This window comes from Ostrinia furnacalis, unplaced genomic scaffold, assembly GCF_004193835.3.
Source record: "Ostrinia furnacalis isolate ACB-3 unplaced genomic scaffold, ASM419383v2 OfSCF7542, whole genome shotgun sequence".
Classification (NCBI taxonomy): Eukaryota; Metazoa; Arthropoda; class Insecta; order Lepidoptera; family Crambidae; genus Ostrinia; species Ostrinia furnacalis.
This window is the reverse complement of record NW_021137781.1, coordinates 39,688-61,479: the sequence shown is the minus strand read 5'-3', so window position 1 is coordinate 61,479 and position 21,792 is coordinate 39,688. Positions and strand designations below refer to the sequence as shown.

The following is a 21,792-nucleotide window of genomic DNA, read 5'->3' as shown; positions in this document are numbered from 1 at the left end:
TTAATTGCGATAAATGTTTCTTTCTTTCTTTCTTTCTTACTTTCAAATAGGTACTACCTACACAACCTCCTCTTCGCTTTGGTGGAAACCGGGCTTTAGTCACCTCTTCCAAATCCACGGGAAAAGTGAGGGTGATTAGGGACCACCCTTTCTGCCACAACCAATACCTAACTTAAGTTATTGTACCTACTTCTTGTTTATGTTCTTATGATTGTATTAGAGTAGGTAAGTAAGTACATCCATTCGCCACCTCATCAATAGATACTAAACCTTTGGGACCGCGTTATTTATGTTTATGACCCATTGTGTTAAATAGAGTACTTACATACTTATGTAAGTAAGTACTTACGTTAAATGTGGAACTGAATCAATGCGCCATAACTTATTTTACTTATATATGACAAACTAGGTGCCCGCGACTTTGTACGCGTGGACCCCGTTTTACCCCCTTAGGGGTTGAATTTTGCAAAATCCCGTCTTATTGAGCACCTACGTTCTAAAAGGAACCTCCATGCAAAATTTGAGACTCCTAGCACTTGTAGTTTCTGAGATTTCGTGATGAGTGAGTCAGTCAGTCGCAATGTTGTAGGAAATATTATGTTTAATCAAAAATTAATAAGATAGTCAAATAATTATATTGATAACAGTGATTTACAGTTTACCAACTAATCAATTTTTATCGTATGCCAGTGGATTATAGTGATTGTTTACATATAAATACCCTAGCTAAAATCAGAATAATTCAGTGTAGTGCCGTCATAACAAAAATGCGTACCTTCATCATTTTACTCTTGGGGCTTGCTGCTGTGTCAGGTACCTAATTAAATTATTTTTAAAGATTTAGATAAATAAATTATTATTAATTAAAAATCTTGCTTTTTATGCATAAACATTAAAAAAAACTCATTAAAACTCATTTATTTCTGTAAATAGGCTTAAAAAAAGCACTTTTACACGTCCCAGTATTAACCCTACCACTGCTTCAGGACAATAAATGGGCCAGTGCTGAGAAGAAGCAGCGCAAGAAACTCAGTCACTATTGTCAGCCTCTTTTTCAAAGGTTTACATGCTTTAAAATGTACAAAGTTATAAATATTTTTAAAATGTACAAGGCATTTGACCACAATCACACTTTGTGTTAAGTGGGATGCAGTCTAGGATGTATCATAAAATATCTGCCTTGTATTTGCCTATTCACTCTCGCCTTGAAAAGGCCCGGAGTATAGTCTTCGGTAAAGAGCAGCAGGCAGCGAATTCCAGTCCCTAGCTGTTCGCTTTTCTAAGCGATTCGAGTCGCTTCTCAAACTAAATTTTACAAACAACTTGAAAATCGATGAAAGAGCAGTCGCCTAGCAAGCGAAAGGTCGTGGGTTCTCTCTCCCAGCGACATCATCCAGTAAAACTCAAGTAGGTAAACTACATTAAGCTAGAAAGGGACTCTAAAATGGGGGTTTTACACTAAAGTCTAAACCAATTTCTTACAGCATACCCTAAGAAAATCCAAAGAATCGTTGGAGGTTCCGTGACTAGCATCAACCAATACCCCGAGATGGCATCGCTGCTATTCTCCCAGGGAACAGGCAGCCTCTACAGACAGGCGTGCGGAGGCACCATCCTCAGTTTCCGCTCCATCCTCACAGCCGCCCTCTGTACCATGTGAGTTAAAGCCCGGTCTGTGAGCACGTAGAATTTTGTCCAATGACCCCAAGCTACCCATCCTTATCGCACGCGCGTAATAATATTGCTGTCGCGACTGTGCGACGGGCGCCCGCAGTGAGTGTGCAAGCGCGACAGCAACATAATTATGCGCGAACGATAAGGATGGGTAGCTTGGGGTCATTGTACAAAATTCTACGTGCTCGCAGACCAGACTATACACAAAATAAATCCATTTCCATTTTAGGGTTCTGTAGTCCTGACAAGGAACCCTTATAGTTTCGATATGTCTGTCTGTCCGAGGTTTTGCTTGGAAACTACTGGCACTAGAGAGCTGTAATTTTGTGGAGGTATGTATATTGATCACGCCGACAAAACGGTAGAATAAAATTTTGGAAAAAAAATTTTTTAGTGTAGCTCCCCTACATGTTAAGTGGGGATGATGTTTTTTTCATCTTCTACCCCATCGAGTGGTGTATCACTGGATAGGTCTTTTAAAATGGCTACGGGGTTTCTAAGACTATTTTTCCATTTAGGGATCTGTTTGCAAATTATTAAAGTTTAAAGTGCCAGTTTTTGTTCGAATAGGGCGTGCCCCGCCATCTAAAAACTGTTGGCTTTAAAAATCCGAAAAAAATCGTAATGATACTGCTTTTCATGAACTTTTAAGAAAAACTATAGCGGTTAATATAGATCAGTTAGTTTAAGAGTAATAGCACAGAATAATAATATGTACTAATAGTCATTTGACTGATGTATTATAAAATTTCTTGACCAGCATAAATTCCTTAGAAGAAAATAATATGAAAAGTGACTTTCGATGAAGTCATTGCTTGCTTCTGAAATATATTGTGGTAACGACGGATAACTAAGGAACCCCACACTGCGCGTGGCACGACACGCACTTGGCCAACTTTTGGGTTTTGGGACATCTGGCCCATGCAGAAACTGGGCTTCGGGCTTATTGTATTAGACGTTCATAAGTGCCACCAGTGGTCAAAATTGAATAAAATATTTTTGATTTTGATTTAATGAAAAATTGTATTTTCAGTGGACATGCTCCAATAAGATGGCGCGCCCGAGTTGGATCCACCTTTGCGAACAGCGGCGGCTTTGTGCTCGACACCCAAACAATCACCAACCACCCAAACTACAACGGCTGGATACTAGACAACAACCTGTCCATCATCCGAACCTTTCGTGACATCCCCATCTGGAATAATAGCACCGTGCAATTTGCCAACATCGCTGGTGCCAACTACCAACTTGCTGACGACCAAGTCGTCTGGGCTACGGGATGGGGTGCCACTTCTGTAAGTTGCTTTTTTCTGTGACCTCCATATAAAAACTTCTTAGGCGACTTCGTACGCATGGACCCCGTTTTACCCCGTTAGGGATTGGATTTTGCAAAACTCCGTCTCAGTGAGCACCTAAGTTTTAAATGGAACCCCCATGCAAAATTTGAGAGTCCTAGCACTTGTAGTTTCTGAGATTTCATAACTCAAAAACGCCTTGAACAATTTTACCAATACTTTTTTGAAAATGTTTCTTGAATTCTAAGGATGGCTTTTACGGCGAGAAAAATCGAATAATTTCCAGATAAACCACGTCGAAGCCGCGGGCGGAAAGCTAGTCTTTAATATTATAAAAAAATGAATCGCAAAATGTTGGTAAGCGCATAACTCAACAACACTGCAACGCCTGGACCAATTTTACCAATTCTTTTCAATAATATTTCTTGAATTCTAAGGATGGTTTTTACGGCGAGAAAAAATCGAATAATTTCCGCGAAAAACTCTAAAAACAGCCCTTTTTTCACGCGGATGAAGCCGCACACGGCCGCTAGTTTAAAATAAATTTTGACCTATTTCAGCAAGGAGGATCGTCGTCTGAAGAACTGCGCCACGTGCAAATCTGGACTATCAACCAGGCCATTTGCCGACAGCGCTACGCTACCACGGGTGACACCATCACTGACAACATGCTGTGCGCTGGTTGGCTCGACGTGGGCGGTCGCGGCCAGTGCCAGGGCGACACTGGTGGACCGCTGTTCCACAACGGGGTCGTCGTCGGCGTCGGTTCCTGGGGCCGTGGTTGCGGTCAACCCTTCTTCCCTGGTGTCTACACCCGCGTGTCTCGGTACACCAACTGGCTTTCATGGGCTTAAGATTTAATACATACTCGCTAATTTCTATAATCTTATGTTTTACTAGCGGCCGCCCGCGACTTCGTACACGTGGATCCCGTTTTACCCCCTTCATCTATCTTACGCGGTTTAGATTTTTTCATACAAATGTTTTTTCCCGCTAACTCCCGTTCCCGTGGGAATTTTGCAATATCCTGTTGTAACTAAGCTTTAAGTTTACTAGGTACCTGCATGCCAAATTTCAAGCGTCTAACTTAAGCGGTTTAGATTTTTCATACAAAAGAATTTTCCCGCTAATTCCCGTTCCCGTGGGAATTTCGGGAATTCCTTTCTTAGTGCACCGCTACGGTACCTAAGCTACGTCCCTCCAAATTTCAAATGCCTATGTTTAGCCGTTTAGGCTGTACGTTGATATGTCAGTGAGTCAGTCAGTTTCTCCTTTTATATTTAGATTAAGCTTCAACCACAATGCAGATCGCCATCGCCGACGCGATCATAGGCCAATGACAGGGCGCGCGGACTGTCAAGAAAAACCTCGGACAGACAGACAGACATGACGAAACTATAAAGGTTTCTTGTCAGGACGACGGAACCCTAAAAACGGATCTGCGTAAAGGCAATAAACTCGTGCGTACTCAACAGGCTGTCACTGTAGTTTATTTTTACTTAATGCAGTCTATATTTGGCTTGAGATGCAAGCAAGGTAGATGAATACAGTAATACCATCATCATCAGTGTGCTTACCATGAGTTTATGTTACGTGTGCTGGCTAGCGACTGCGTAAAAAAATACATTAAATGTATGACAGATTGTACAGCGCCCCTAGCGGTTACTTTCAGAACTTTTTTCAAAATCTTCGTAGATTTTTTGACGTCATTAGAGAGGGTCGGGCTCCTGCAGTGGAGACTAAATAACTTGATGATGATGATGACCTTATAAAATACTACAAATCTAACTTGATATGCTCTCTATTGTGGACCTAAATGACAGTTAACTTTCTCCGGGACAAACTTGACCTTCACTGGTTAGATTATTGGCGATCAAGCTGTAGATCCTGGCTACACAGGAGTTGCAGCGATGGGAACGAGAGGTGGGAACAGTCCTGTATATTATGGACCTACTGAAATCAAATTGTAAGGTGTGTGAAATACTGCTGTGACGTAGGTACTTACTAATGCGTTTATTTTCGTATTTTATAAATAGCTTTTTGCCGATTAGGTGCAGTAAGGCATATTGATAAGATATGAGGCATATTATAGTTTGTTCTCTGTAGTTGTGCCTTATACACCTCTACATTTTTATCACCGAAAAATTTTTAACAGGTCATGTAGAAATGTGTAAAAAATTTAAAGTAAAAAAAAAATTTTTTTTCATAAAGTTATTTTTATTATTAAATTTTCTTTAGTCCGTATTTTACGCGTCACAGCTGGGTCACTCCGCTGCTCGCTAGAGTAGTTATACGCGCTCGCACATTGCCCCGATCTGTCTGTCTCGCTCACGCTTCGACCACGCTTCCAGTGTTATTATTACTTACTTAGCTAACTTCAAGTAATTTTGAGTTCTAATAAATGTTACATTATCTTACGTAATAGTGCTATCGACGCGTGTGTCCATAAATTACCAATTTTGAGATGAAATTTTGAGTAACTTTATTTAACTTTTTTTTTTGCATAAATAGGATCAGCACCTATCAATAACTCATTACCCAGATTTTTTTTCGGTGATAAAAATGTAGTGGTGTATAAAATAAATGAATAAATATTTTGTTCCTAATGAAAAATTTCCACAACAATACACACACAATGTAAATCGATTTAGTTGTTGACCGCCTCGCCTCCGATGATGACGTAGTCATTTACGTCATACGTCATTGGACTGGTGGCAGTGTCGGACTGGCCGACTCGAGATCCGAGGAACGCGGGTTCAAACTAGCTAGGGATGTTATGGATTATGTAGTTTCGGTTATGGATACGGTTACGGATATTGAAATAATATTATACCGGTTACGGTTATATTTTATTTCGGATATCCGAAAGTTTCGGTTTATCCAAAAGTTTCGGATATTTTCGGTTACGGATATTAGAATTTAAAAAATGTAAAATCCAAATGCTGTGCGACCCACAACCACTTTATACTATGACGATACCTATGATAAAGGTAGTACAGGTAAACTCAGTCAGTAAAGTTCACTAGATTTCTAGCTTTCGTTAGGTTAGAGGGAAGTCGAAACTTCGAACTCATTCTATGTTCTCCTGATTAATTTCGTTGCGGGTCCAATGACAGTTTAACTTTCCCCCGGGACAAACTTGACCTTCACTGGTTGGGTTATTGGCGGTCAAGCTGTAGATCCTGGCCACACAGGAGTTGCAGCGGTGGGAACGAGAGTTGGGATTAGTCCCGATTCTACTCGTGTCTCCTGGTGTATACAAAGCTTTAAGGTTATTAACATGACTCTTTAAAAATCTGTTGTTTTGATAACTCATCAAATATTAGGTACTAAAAATAAAGTAACCATTTCGCGGTTGGGTGCTAATTTTTTACTAGAATTATTGTTGATTTTGATGCTATCTGATCATGCTATTTTAAGACCCAAAGTGACCGCACTTGGACGCAAAACATTTAACCATTAAAAGTAACTAAAATATGACAGACAGTTGTTGCGGCGCTTCTTCTCAGCACTTGCCAAAATTAAATGTTGGTGTCGAAGCGCTGATAGGGTAAGAAGATTATGAGACATGTAGAGGCTCCTTAGATGATGCGGGGGTCGGCTGGTGACTCCAAACAACTCAAAAATACAGCTGCATAAAACGGAAACCACCAACCTGCGGATCAGAAGACGGAAACCAGGCTTCGAGGGTCGACCCGTCGATATTTCTTGCGGTTTTGATTAATTCAATTTATATTCAGATTCAGCGGATTTTTCACATTGACTTCATTTGACAGACGTTCCAAGACAAGATTTTATATTTTTTTATATTTTTAAACCGGCAGACAGTGGTGACTGAGTTTGTTGCGGCGCTTCTTCTCAGCACTTGCCAAATGTTTGTCTCGAAGCGCTGGTAGGGCAAAAAAAGAATGAGACATGTATAGGCTCCTTAAGAGCATTTGACGATTTACAAGAACTAATTTAATTAGTCTAAACAAATAAAGATAATTTTGATTTTTGATTTTTTTTTTGAAGATGGAGTTTTTTCTTAATTTTCCATAGAGGTTTTTCGCGAAGGTTGGCTCCTGCGAAGGTGCTGGCCCCGAATCCGATACAGATTAGTGGGAAACCATCTCATGCAGCTAGATAATTTGAGAGTTGGAGCCACCGAAGAAAAGGAAGAGAAGAAAGTTGGACATAGGCCCAACCAGTAGCACTAACAGGAAGGCGCTGGATGCAGGCCGCTACCAACCGGGCGATGTGGAAATCATTGGCGGAGGCCTATGTTCAGCAGTGGACGTCCTGTGGCTGAAACGATGATGATGATGAGTTGGCAATTTAAATGATAGATTGCATGGTATTTCTGAAAGCTCATATTAGGTAGGTACAAAGTACTTTTAAATTAACCTTTAGATTAACCGTAAAAATAGAGGCTACTGCGTTTCTTTGCCACTTCTCAGCTCCAATTAGGTATGTTGAATTTAAATATTATCTTATAATACGCTCTTACCTAATCACAAACATTACTATGAGGTTTCACAATGCGCGTGGACGCACAGGGCGACACACGAACCAATCACAGAGCTCTATTCAACCTTGTGCGTTCGATTTGCGGCCTCACTTAAGCAAGCATCGTTTGTAAATACGGGTGTTAGTTTCTTTTGCCCCTTCTGTACCTACTTTTGTGAATATTTTTAACTTTACGAAGCCACAAACCATAAATTCTACTTACTCCGAATAGACATAATAAGACTGCCTACGCACTGGGAATTCCCTTGCACCGACCTCATGGAATATTTACAAGAAAAATACAACCCGGCGGTTTTGCAGCGCGGAGGTTATATTTAGAAAGGGAGTTTTGACAATAAGGCTTCTCCACAGTAGAGCAACGTAAAGAAATCTTTGCTTTGTGGTAATGATGGACAAAAATATAAGGGGGCGTCTATTTTGGCGATTTTTGGACCCTATTTTCCCCCTTGGTGAGATATTGTGAGATATAGCTCGACCCCTTCCCCCTCCCTCTAATTTCACTTGCAAAAATAAAATGAGCTTTATGAATTTTTATTCAACCCAACTAGCGATCCGGTGCTGACGGTGGCGCCCCCAGTGTAGTCTAATATAACTGAAAGGTGACTGACTGACTGACTGACATAGTGATCTATCAACGCACAGCCCAAACCACTGGACGGATCGGGCTGAAATTTGGCATGCAGGTAAGTAGATGTTATGACGTAGGCATCCGCTAAGAAAGGACTTTACGAAACTCTACCCCTAAGGGGGTAAAACGGGAACCACGCGTACGAAGTCGCGGGCGGCCGCTAGTTAATCTATATTAGGGTTCTCTTTTTACCCTTTGAGTGAGGAATCCTAAAAATTTACGCTACGAAACCCTACGATGAATACTTACACTTTTGAACTTTTTTTTTATCCACAACGAGGAAGCTCTTGGCCTGTATCTCACCTGATGGTAAGTGATGATCAGGCCGAAGGTGGAAGCGAGCTTCACCCGGAATCCTCAACCACGGAGGAACTGGATATCTTACCTCTAACTGCCGGAACACAACAATTTTGTTAACATTGGGGGCATTTCATGCGAAGCGGGCAGGTAAAAAAAGTCGATGTTTCCGATTTCAGTAATATTTGAGTATGTTCTACCTATACATATTATTGATACGTGTACCAAATATTTTTGTAATATAATGACTAGTTTAAGAGTTATGGGTCTTCGAAGTTTTCGACAACCGGTTGGCATGCAGTACTTCAAAGCTGATTATGAAGTCATAAAATTATATATTAAAATAATTAAACCACGGGATTTATTACTTCATTTACCGTGCTTTTTAACTGTATTTTTGGAAACGAAAAAAAAATTATTTTTTCGTAAAAAAAATGCAAATTAATTTTTTTTCCTTGATTTTCACAAAGTTCGACCCTTTCGATTTTTTCAATTTTTTTTATTTAAATAGCTAATATTGTGTAGAACATTCGTGCCAACTTTCAAAGCGGGCGTGGAAGTGGATTCGGAGCTAGACTGAAAATACTGCCGAAGGGTGGCGTCCAGCGCCGCGCCGTCGCGCTGCCGCGCCTGAAGCCCGCCGCCTGTGCGCGTTTAGTGAAACTGACAAGCAAGTAAAATCACTTTTGACGTAATGTTTTTTAGATTTTTAATAACACCAATACATTTTTAGTACCTATTAAATACTAAAAAATACGTTATGGCCAGACTTGTTCTTACTCGGACACTGAAAGGATCGCTCCGAACTCGGAAAATCGGTCAATTGAACTAGTTCGGTCTTCTAGTACTATTAACTATCACATTTTAGTACACTGATTCTATTAGGTAGATCGAACGAAAAAAGTCTTTATTCATATGCACTTATGGTCCAATATCGAAAAATACTCGCTACACACTCACAGAGCCGAATCCATCTCGCTCGCGCGCGGTTGTCACCAATTTCACGTCTCGTTCACACCTATTCATTAGTGATCGGCTGTACTAAAGTGAACTAAAAGACCGATTTGAACGACCAAGACGGAATAGTACGTTCTCGTTCACTTAGTTAAAGGAATGGCTTCCTATTAGTACATAGTACATGTACTACACAAGCCTAGTTATGGCGTACCGCACATGCCGGGCGGCACGGCCGATTCGGTTCGGTTCTGGGTGTTAGTTAGTCCTGACCTAAATTAACTGGTGGATCTATTAATCCAGTCCACAATATCTTCTAATTACCAATAATTTACGACCTTTCAAAAGACTAGATAGAATGAAAGGTCTAGTATTCATTATATCTAAAAATTATTATGAGCCACTTAATTTCATAGGAATAGGATGAAAGCACTGACGACCGTCTGCCTCCTTAACTCGAAAAGTATAAAAATAACAGCTCATTCTATTTTTGTTAGGAAATATTCACAGTTACGAGTAATGTAATTTATATTTCACGATACGGAAAAACGCAACTTTATTTACTACTACTACTTTATTTTATAACGTATTTTAGTATTTAATAGGTATTAAAAATGTCTTGGTGTTATTAAAAATCTACAAAACATTCCGTCAAAAGTGATTTTATTTGCTTGTCAGTTTCACTAAACGCGCACAGGCGGTGGGCTTCAGGCGCGGCAGCGCGACGGCGCGGCGCTGGACGCCACCTTTCGGCAGTATTTTCAGTCTAGCTCCGAATCCACTTCCACGCCCACTTTGAAAGTTGGCATGAATGTTCTACACAATATTAGCTATTTAAATAAAAAAAATTAAAAAAATCGAAAGGGTCGAACTTTGTGAAAATCAAGGAAAAAAAATTAATTTGCATTTTTTTTAGGAAAAAATATTTTTTTTTTCGTTTCCAAAAATACAGTTAAAAAGCACGGTAAATGAAGTAATAAATCCCGTGGTTTAATTATTTTAATATATAATTTTATGACTCCATAATCGGCTTTGAATTACTGCATGCCAACCGGTTGCCGAAAACTTCGAAGACCCATAACTCTTAAACTAGTCATTATATTACAAAAATATTTGGTACACGTATCAATAATATGTATAGGTAGAACATACTCAAATATTACTGAAATCGGAAACATCGACTTTTTTTACCTGTCCGCTTCGCGTGGAATGCTCCATTGTTGTTATGGCGACAGACTTAGGTAAGATGGTGGTAGCTAGCCGGGCGGACTTAGAACACACAACTTAGCCCTACCACCAACCAAAACCAACAGAAAAATCTGCCTCGAATCGAACCCGGGACCTCGACGTCTGAAGCAGGTGGTCTTACCACAGAGAGGCGGTTGAACTCTAGACTCTTGAGTACTTTATACGTGGTTTTATAATTTAATGGGCCTGCTGAGCTGACGTGTTCCTAACTACCTAGGATACTTAGGAACCAGTTCATATTTTTACAAAAAGACTGATCTATTTCTAGACTCAGAATAACTTGATGTTTGGGGTTAATATCCTTTGACGAGAATATTACGCCCGTGTTCACAAACATTACTATGAGGTCTCACAGGATGACACATGAACCAATCACACGCCAGTATTCACAAACGCTTCCCTAAGTGAAGCAGCAAATCGAAAGCATAGCGTTGAATAGAGCTCTGTGATTGGTTCGTGTGTCACCCTGTGCGTGCACGCGCACTGTGAGACCTCATAGTACCTAATGTTTGTGAATACGGGCGACAGAGATCTATTCAACGCTAAGCTTAATTTTCACGGTATCCACCGTCTTACGAACTCTGTCGCCATAAGAAAAATGTTAACAGCATTGTTATGTTTCAGCAGTTGGAACTTGGAGAAAAGATATCCGGTTACTGTGGTAGAACATTCCGGGTGAAGCTCGCTTCCACCTTCAGGCTGATCATCACTTACCATCGATGCAGGCCAAGAGCTTCCCTGTTGTATGAAAATATAACAAACTCTTATTAGGCCGAGTTGCACCACCTAGACCGTAACTTTGACGATAGCCGGTGTTTTTTGTATGAAATTTGACAGATTTTTGACGTTTGTCAAAGTTAAAGTAAGATGATGCAACCCAGCCTTAATTATTTGTTTACATCAAACCATCGTCCATGGTAATTTAATTGCGGAAACCTGTTATCCATGGCGAAAACTTTCACTTGCGGTGCATCTTATGGCGATTACCGCGAAAGTGATGGCACAATGGCATGTTCCTGAGTTTTTAATTAAGAAGAACTGACGATCTGGTGAAGGTCTGGCGCCTGGATGCGGTAGCGCAGGATCGGTCATAAACTAAAAAATTCTCTTATAAAACTCATTTATTGCAAGTAGGCTTTTAAAAAGCACTTTTACACGTCCCAGTATTAACCCTACCACTGCTTCAGGACAATAAATGGGCCAGTGATCGTTGGTGAAATCCTGGGGGAAGGCCTTTGTCCAGCAGTGGACTGGACGTCATTTGGCCAAAACGAACGAACTAAAAATAAAAGAATGTTATTATATGCGTCAGAAACAGTGGTCAAGGTTATATTATGTCCTAGAGGGTTTTTATGAAATGAAATTAATGTGAATCACCCAGATATTGCTACATTAAGATAATAAAATTACCTAGTTTTCCTCAACTTTACGGAAGTGAAATTACAAAAAAATATTAAGAATTTTTCAGTTTTCCCTACAAACTATCCTGTTGAGATAACACCCGTATTCACAAACATTACTATGAGGTCTCACAGTGCGCGTGGACGCACAGGTGACACACGAACCAATCACAGAGCTCTATTCAACGCTGTGACGATTTGCTGCTTCACTTAAGCAAGCATCGTTTGTGAATACGGGTGTAAGTATCTTAGACTATATCCACCTCTCGTTCCCACCGCTGCAACTCCTGTGTAGCCAGGATCTACAGCTTGACCGCCAATAACCCAACCAGTGAAGGCCAAGTTTGTCCCGGGGGAATGTTACTGTCATTGGACCCGCAACGAAATCAATCAGCAGAACCTGGTATGTTGACTTTTTAACACGCTTTTATTAGGTCGTTGTGTATGTACCTAACTATGTAATGGAATCTAAGAATCTGAATTACACGCACTTCTAATTCTTGTATCATCATGAAACTTGGCAATTATGTGTAAATTAGATGACGATGCAATATTATGGTATCATCGAGCTGGTCTGATAATCGGACTGGACGGTGGCCATAGGAAACTCCTAAACGAAACTTTGGGTTCAGTGATTTTGTCTTTTAGAGCACTTTAGTGCTAGATGATGTCCAGAGTTCTGATGATGGAGTTGACCAAAGCCTGTTTTTAGTTTTTTAAACTATTGATTTGAAAATTAAATATAAATAATTTTGGTTTTGATTTGATTTTGATCAAACCTTTCAAAGAATGAGTTTAATTAATACACAAATGCACGCAGTATTAGTAAGTATGACGATAAAATATATCTCATTATAATAATTGGGCGTTTTTGATGCGCTTGCGTAGACCTGACGGCTTTGACGTCATCCGCGGATGCACCTTCAGGTTCGATGCCCAGTGGGAGCTATGCTATAAACTGACTAATAATATTTTTTATTGAGTGGCGACTGCGGACCGGAAGACTTGTACTAGGTGTTGGCTTTGTTCTCATTCGGTGAACCGACGATCTAGTGAAGGTCTAACCAATAATATTTTTTCTCAAATGGCTACCACGGACATGAAGACGTGTTGTATAGACAGGGATCTCACTCGGTGGAACGACGATCTAGTCGGTCGTTATGGAACTTCTTGGAGAAGAGGTAACCCAGCTCAAGCCAAGAAAAGCGACCGCAGACTGGAAGACGTGTAGGTGTAGGCAATGTTCTCACTCGGTGGACCGACGATATAGTGAAGGTTATCATAGAAATTATTGGAGAATACCTGAATAGGTTAAGCATAAAGCCCACTGTTTTATCACGCCCACATATTTACTTATGTAAAAATCAAATCTATTAATATGATTTGATTAGAATAGGTAACCAAGTTGAAGCCAAGAAAGATAACTGGGAGTAGCTATTACAAGATTAATTTAAGGAAACCTTATAAGCAATTTTTATATCATCATCATTTCAGCCATAGGACGTCCACTGCTGAACATAGGCCTCCCCCAATGCTTTCCACGTTGATCGATTGGTAGCGGCCTGCGTCCAGCGCTTCCCTTCATCCATCCATCCATTTTTATAACTTCTTGGAAAACCACACATCAAAACACAAGGTGAAAGTTACAAAAGGTGTACCTATATTTTTATCTATTACATAATGAGGTAATTAATTAAAAACTAGGTAGGGTAGTTTCCCACAACAAACTTAACTTTCCCCAAAAAACTACTTAGTTAATGTGTGCCGATAACTCATTCTTATTCTCAACTAGCGGCCGCCCGCGACTTCGTACGTATGAATCCCGTTTTACCCCTCTTAGGGGTTGAATTTTGCGAAATCCCTTCTTAGTGAGCACCGTTCTAAAAGGAACCCCCATGCAAAATTTGAGACTACTAGCATTTGTAGTTTGTGAGATTTCGTAATGAGTGAGTCAGTCAATTAGTGACCTTTCGCTTTTATAGATAAAGATGACTGGATTTCAAAAAATAATTATTGACCCCCTTAAAATGCACTAACTAATACAAAGTTTCACGCTTGTTCAACACAACAAACGTTACTAAATTACTGAACTGTTTAAAATCATTAAACGTAATTACGTACAGGTTAATGTTTTCATTAATCTTTGTTTTGGTACTTTCCAGAAAGATATCGAACGTTGTGCAAATAAATGGATTAATCAATTAATCGCAATTTAGTGTCATTAATTACTCATTCATCAATAAAAAAATTACTAATAGCAAACTCATTATTAAAAAAAAACAATTATTTAATCTGTCAGCTGTCGCATCGCATCCACTGTGCAGCGGTCACTCAAGGTTCATTCTTACGACACCTCCAATCTTCGCGCAGTTGTAGTTTGCTCGCGACGTGGGCCGGACGTAGTGGACAGTGTGCAAATTGTGTGTTTTCTGGAAAAAGTCTTGGTGAAAAATTTTCGGTGAGTATTTTTTTTTTGTTAAAAATTTTTAGTCAATGCGTGAAAAATATTTTTTTTTAAACATTTTCATCTGTCTCGATAAAGAGCACACAATTAAGGATTTTTTCTAATTATATTAAATCATGTAGTCGAAATATTTTTAAAAACTATTTTTTAGAAAAATATTTTATTATTATTATTATACTTTATTATGATAAATCCACTCTTATACCTACTTATGCATTTCTCATTCATCCTGAAAATAAGAAGGAACTTACGAAGGTCGTTTCTACCAGTCAACTTAGGTAATGCACGGCTACATATCTAGTACTTACTAATATCCACAATTAAAAAAATATTTAAAAAATACAAAACAAACAAAGTTTTAAATAGGTTACGGGACTATTCCCACCTCTCGTTCCTACCGCTGCAACTCCTGTGTAGCCAGGATCTACGGCTTGACCGCCAATAACCCAACCAGTGAAGGCCTAGCCTATCTATACGTTATTCTGATGAATAAACAAAATCCGTTCAGTAGTTTTTTGCGTGAAAGAGTAATAAACAGCCTTACAAACTTTCGCATTTATAATATTAGTAGGATAATAATTAAGGTAGCAGGAAGGCGCTGGATGCAGGCCGCTACCAACCGCGCGATGTGGAAGTCATTGGGGGAGGCCTATGTTCAGCAGTGGACGTCCTGTGGCTGAAATGATGATCCCATCAAAAACAATACTTGTCAAAAAAACCAAGTCTCGCAACTCAGTTGTTCTACGGTAAAAAGTTGTGAGATCCATGTAATACCAAGTCCAGGCCAGGAAATCTTTAACGTTTTACATAAATTATTGACTTGGCCATCGCACTAAATAATTTAATTTACACGTGTTTTCATGCGATGGCCAAGTCAATATATTTATGTAAAACGTTAAAGATTTCCTGGCCTGGACTTGGTATTACATGGATCTCACAACTTTTTACCGTAGAACAACTGAGTTGCGAGACTTGGTTTTTTTGACAAGTATTGTTTTTGATGGGATCTCATTTCTTTTTGTATTTTGTAGACAGCAGTTATGTATCTAGAAAACTGGACCGAAATTGAAAAATTTTACTCGACTTGGCGGTTGCACTACCGTGCCCCCAAATATTTTAGTTTTTCCTTGATTCATACACCAAACACTACTTATATTCCAAATTTGAAGCTTCTAGGTCTGCTAGAAGTGCCTTAGAGTTTTGATGATCGGTGAGTCAGTGAGTCAGTGAGTCAGTGAGTCAGTGAGTGACAAAATTAAGTAACTTTGACCCGTTATAATTCTTAAACTACTGGTTCAAATTGAATGAAATTTTAAATATACCGTGTCTTTACAATGCTTGCATAGCTAATGAAAATTCAGCCTTCTAGTTTTATGCACAACGAAGTTACAGGCAGTCGAAAATGGCCTGAATTGCTTCGAGAAAAGGATGGTACGGCCGTGCCGCTTTTTTGCTCGACTTGGTGGGGGCACTGCCGTGCCCCCAGATGATGATGAATAGGATATGAATTACGAGAAGATTAATTTGTAGAATTAAGAATAAATTATTTTAGGAGGTGACAAGAACGTAATGACAAAAGTAAATAAATCAATTCACATCTTACTGCGAAGATGTTCGCACATAAGTTCTAAAGCAAACAGAATAAAACGTAGTAAGCAGACGTTGTTTGGACTGTTTTATAACCGACGTCAAAAAAGAGGGATCTCGATTCAATAGAATGTTTTTTTTTGCATGTATGTCAGTACCTCTAGCATGAACAACTTTCGTCTTCGAATCGTTTGCGTACTCGATAAAATTCGATACTCAATCTTCGAATTAAACGATAACGTGACAATTTTGATTCTCAAAATAAGTTTTGTGCAACCACATCTCATAGTAAGTTCACTTTACGACACGTTCACAAGGGCGCTGTTGTAGTTTTCTTACTAAATCTTTTGATGGCGATTCGAGTACGCTAACGATTTGAACTCGAAAGTTTTTCGTGCTAGCCGTACAGCAGACTTCGTAATTTTGAAAAAAATTTTTTTTTTATTATAGTGACCTAAAAATTTTATTAAAATAGGTTCAGCAGTTAAGTTTTTGAATCAAAATAACTTTTTTTTATACTTGACATTTTACACTGCGCCTCTAGTCCCAAACTAAGCAAAACTTGTACTTCTTCTTTTCGTGTCGACAACACACCTACACAGTGTCAGCCCAAAACTCCGCCACAAGAGTGGCGTTGTCAGCAGCACTCATCAAAGTTTGTACTATGATGGATACTACAAAAATTTACTACAAAATCATCGTCAGGTCATTCAATCTCCACTGCAGGAACATGACCCGCTAATTTACCAGCAAATGGAGGATTCGTCCTACACTCCCCACGCTGGCCAGACGGGTTGGGGAGGCTTGATGCTCTTAATTTGTCCCTTACGCCCGTATTCACAAACATTACTATAAGGTCTCACAGTGCGCGTGGACGCACAGGGTGACACGAACCAATCACAGAGCTCTATTCAACGCTGTGCGTTCGATTTACTCAAGCAAGCATCGTTTGTGAATACCGTCGTTTGTCGCTTACGACAATCTATGGGAAGAGTGGTTGCATACTGTATGCCTGTGGCTTGCCGGAACTACAAGTATAAGATAACAAATCCAAGTATAATCGTATAATTAACAGTGTCTACCTACATAAGGTGATAATTTAAGTGTCTCAATAGCTAGGCTTGGAGCAAATGGGCTAGGGATGTTATGGATATGTAGTTTCGGTTATGGAGACGGTTACGGATATAGGAATAATATTATACAGTTTCGGTTACGGTTACGGATATTTTTTATTTCGGATATCCGAAAGTTTCGGTTACGGTTACGGATATCTGTGCTTTAGAATGCAATTTGCAATAGTTGTCCAACACGGTTCATTCATGGCCGCACACTTTACATCGAATAAAAAGTACTTAATAAAAAAATAAAAATTTATACTAGATGGCATAATATTTTAAAGGTAAGTCAGGCTGTTATTTCTTTACATATTAAACAAAAAACAAAAACTATACAAAAACAATTTAAACTGCCTACATCCGAAACTTTTGAATCAGTTACGGTTTCGGATATTTTTTTATTTCGGATATCCAAAAGTTTCGGTTACGGTTACGGATATCCATAACATCCCTGCTTCTTTGTACGGAAATAATGACCATGATCCGTATATTCTATTTCCTACAATTTTTCATAATTGCAACTAAGTTAATCATGAGGAAAATACTTCGAAATTAGCTAACAAGTGTAGTTCCTGTAGTTGACAACTGTTAAGTGTCGGACATGTTGATTTGGATTGCGAAATATAGCCTCTGAGCGCGGTTTATAAAAGACTAAACGCGCTCGTGTCCTTTCCAAAAATGGTTTCCAAAAATTATTGTAATTATGATTGACAGGCTAACGACTTTCTATACATCCAATCCAATCTAAATTATGTAAAAAGGTAACAAACAAAGTTACCTACTTTCGCATTATGATAATACATACTAACTTTTGCCTGCGCCTTCGCACGACTTGAGTCTGTCATAGAAATTATATCAATAAATATGGTGTACAGTTTTATTAAAATCCGTTCAGAATTTTTAATCTATATATATAAAAATGAAACCCGTTTCGCGTTGTCACGGCATCACGTGTAAACGGCTGAACCGATTTCGATAATTCTTTTTTTTAAATGTTTGTGGAAGTCCAAGGATGGTTCTTACGGAAAAAAATATTAAGAAAATCTCTACGCTAAGGCGGTACGAAGTTCGCCGGGTCAGCTAGTGTAAAATAATACCAAACATCCTAATAAACTTTCACATTAAATGGATAATGTGTGTGTTAAAAGTTTTTCAAACTAAAATGTACACTACCATCTACCTAAGGCAAATAAACATGTTTTTCGACCAACTATGGCAAAAGCATGTTTTTGGTTATTGCTGCCCAAAAATGGTGGCGTCGGCAAAACTCGTTTGTTGTGACGTGGATCCCTAATGGCGAACTTGATTATTGATCGAGGTCAGTTAATTGGCTGATCGATTTGAACGGGATTTGATCGGTTAAATACCTTAAACTGTCAGTTAATGCAAAGATTACTAGTCAAGTTGTTCCTGCTGAGTATGATAGGACCATTCCTACTAAATGTCGTAAGCGACTAAGGGACAAATATGGCCGCCCCGACTCGTCTGGCCAGCGTGGGGAAAGATCATAATAGAACACTTCTCTTTCTGTGGATGTCGTAAGCGACTAAGGGATGATACGAACATCCAGGCCTCCCCAACCCGTCTGGCCAGCGTGGGTGTGCAAGCCAAATCCTCCATTTGCTGGTAAATTAGAGAGGGTCGTGCACCTGCAATGGAGACTAAATCACCCGATGATTATTAGGCAAGTTGTAAACAAATTGCGTCACATAAAAAACAACTTCAAATCACGTAAAACAAAATGCGCACGTAAAGAACGACAGCGTTTTATCATACTAAACGATACGAGTGTAGTTTGTTGACCACAACCTGGGCCTCGTGACAGTTACATTATGGCAGAGATTAACTACCTAATTTTAACTAACTGTTTAATAACTTAGTGATAAAATAGCTTTTGCTCACGGTGAAAATTGGTCTGTTGTCACAGAATATCACGTCCCCCTTTCTTGAACTAAAATTAAAAAAATACTTACTACCCAATTGTATGCCTGTGGGCTGAGTGTGAGTTTATATTAAACGCGCTCACTAAGCGCGTTTAAAAAATTTATGAAAAATTTAGTTTTTGAACGTTTCCGCTAGGGGCGCTGTACTATCCGTCATACATTTAATGACATTTTTTGACGCGCTCGCGCGAAACTCGCATTTACTTAGTGTGAAACATAGGATACATTTTTAGAATAAGTATTTTTTATCCCAGTTTTAAAGGTCACAAAAGTAATAATTTCTGCAGGTGTAGTCGTAGTTATAATAAAGTCTGGTTCACCAGTATCTTCCCGAAAATGATACAATCGTTGACAAACGACATAATAAGCTGGTTTTCATTCAATCCTTATCCAAATCCGTCCGTCAACTGTCAAATTTAAATATTATGTTTTTCGTCAAAATGTCTGCGGTTTTCGATGTTTTTACACTTTCATATTGTTTATAAGAATATTTAAACATTAACAAAATGTAAACGTATTGAATATTATGGATATTTATTCTAAAACTAATTTAAATGACAGTTGAAATCCGGATTTGCACAAGGATTGAATATGGGAGACGGGCGATAAAAAACAAGAACGTCAACCAACTAATTTGCGTAGTGTTTACAGAACAAACTAACGCAGTATTTTGTTGACACGTCCAGTTAGTGTGGACATGTCAAAATGGTTAATCAAGGTACAGTCAACGTCAAATAGTTCGTGACACCCAAAGTAGCACATCATCATGCATCGCAAAAATCAAGCAGTGGGCGGGGCACATAGCTCGTAGAGCTGATGGCTGCTGGGGCAGAAAAGTTCTCGAGTCGGAAGACGTAGCGTGGGCAGGCCTCCCACTAGGTGGACCGACGATCTGGTGAAGGTCGCGGGAGGTGCCTGGATGCGAGCGGCGCAGGACCGTGGAAATAAATCCTTAGGGGAGGCCTTTGTCCAGCAGTGGACGTCATTCAGCTGAAACAAACGAACGAATGAACGAACCCAAAGTAGCCAAAAAGTTCGCAAGACGTCTTTGATTGGGAATAAGGTAGTGTTGTCAACTTTTTGGCCACTTTGGGTGTCACGAACTGTTGCGGACAGCCGCTCGGGCGTGCGGAAATAAGAAAAACCTTCGGATTAAAATGAAGACATATTTCTGCAAATATTGCCCACAACGGCTATCAAAAAAACATGTTTCAGAACTAAAAGAAAAGGTATCAAAAAAAGTAAAAAAGTACAAAAACATAGATAATATAAAAAAGAGGTTGGTCCACCTATCGGTTCCCAACACGAACTATTTGTTGCTGACTGTACAACTGCAGAAAAAGTAAAGGAACGTATTATTTTTGGTCACAACCCGCCATTTTGAATTTTCCTCCTACATTTCCTTGCCGCCTCGCACTTCAGCCTAAATTAAACCTACTTCCTATTGACATAGGTGCGTGTTTGTCATGCGCGTACGCATGGTCAACAGTTTTGACCGTGTCAATGTTAGTTCCTCAGGTTTTCTTGCGCAAATCTTTTGACCTTAACTTTGTCTACAATGTCCAAATATGGTTTATATCAGGTAAAAATTGTACTTAGCGTTAGGTGTAGGACAAAAAGTACCTATTTAGTCAAAGTCAAAACTTCTTTATTTGTATAGACTATTATATCGTGCTTACAAATCGTCAAATATTTTCGAGCCTCTACATGTCTCATAATCTTTTTACCCTACCAGCGCTTCGAGACCAACATTTGGCAAGTGCTGAGAAGAAGCGCCGCAACAAACTCAGTCACCACCACTGTCAAGTTTAAGTCATGTTTACGCCCGTTGTCTGTAGTTTGGTAGGGGAGACTGGGTACGGTTGAAACAATTTTGCTTTAATTGTCTATAATTTTGTTTTTTAATAACCAAGTGACGATTATGATACGTGAAATTGAAATTTGAAGTTTTAGCTATGATATGGCTGTATCATTATAGTTCCCGGGTTACTATTCATAGAAATATACGAAATTTAAAAAACAAGAAATTTTGTTTCAACCGTCCCCATGCCAGGGGCGGTTGAAACAGCGATTGGAATCTGTTGAAATACATACAAATAATACAAAAAGTACTAATAAAACGTGTTTTATTTATCATTAATACCTACTACGAATATTAAAATTATGGTACCACATGACGACATTAATCAGTCTAAGTATTTAATATTTCTAAAACATTAATTAGCCTTTGATAAGTAGTAAAAATTTAAAAAAATAACAGAAATATAATTAACTAAACGATATTTCCAAACCTAATAAACATTAATAATAAAATAATATTAACATTCTGAATAAAGTTAACGAAAATCTTTTTTTGTTTTCAAACTATCCTTTTCCGCCACTTTCCGCAGTGAATCTCCAGCTTTTACCTCCTCTTATGCTTTACTAAGTCAATTTCCTCTCTGGAAATATTCCTTACCCAAACTTTCGGTATCTACAAAAAATAAACATTAATAAATTTTCTGTTTCAACCGTACCCACAAAAAATGTTTCAACCGTCCCCAACCCCACTTTTGGTAAAATATACTTTATAGTTTCGACACTAATGATAACACATTAAAAATAGTTACTGGACCTTATTCTACAAGCTTTATTTTAATCGCAAACGCACACTCGATACATTCACATAAAAAGAACAG

General features: G+C 38.9%; 2 protein-coding genes across 2 annotated transcripts in view; both read left to right on the top strand.

The window, feature by feature from the left end:
- The first annotated feature begins 719 nt into the window (after window positions 1-719).
- LOC114365057 (trypsin, alkaline C) lies at window positions 720-3,850 on the top strand. The gene is made up of 4 exons (XM_028321509.1): window positions 720-813; window positions 1,485-1,656; window positions 2,708-2,969; window positions 3,530-3,850. Exons 1-4 carry the CDS (start codon window positions 768-770, stop codon window positions 3,821-3,823), a joined length of 774 nt encoding a protein of 257 aa, XP_028177310.1. The 5' UTR covers window positions 720-767; the 3' UTR covers window positions 3,824-3,850.
- Window positions 3,851-14,352: 10,502 nt separating this feature from the next.
- LOC114365055 (fatty acyl-CoA reductase wat) overlaps window positions 14,353-21,792 on the top strand; it is a 38,836-nt gene continuing 31,396 nt past the window's right edge. The window contains exon 1 of the mRNA XM_028321507.1: window positions 14,353-14,463. The gene's annotated coding sequence lies outside the window, so the exon portion shown is untranslated. The remainder of the gene's footprint in view (window positions 14,464-21,792) is intronic.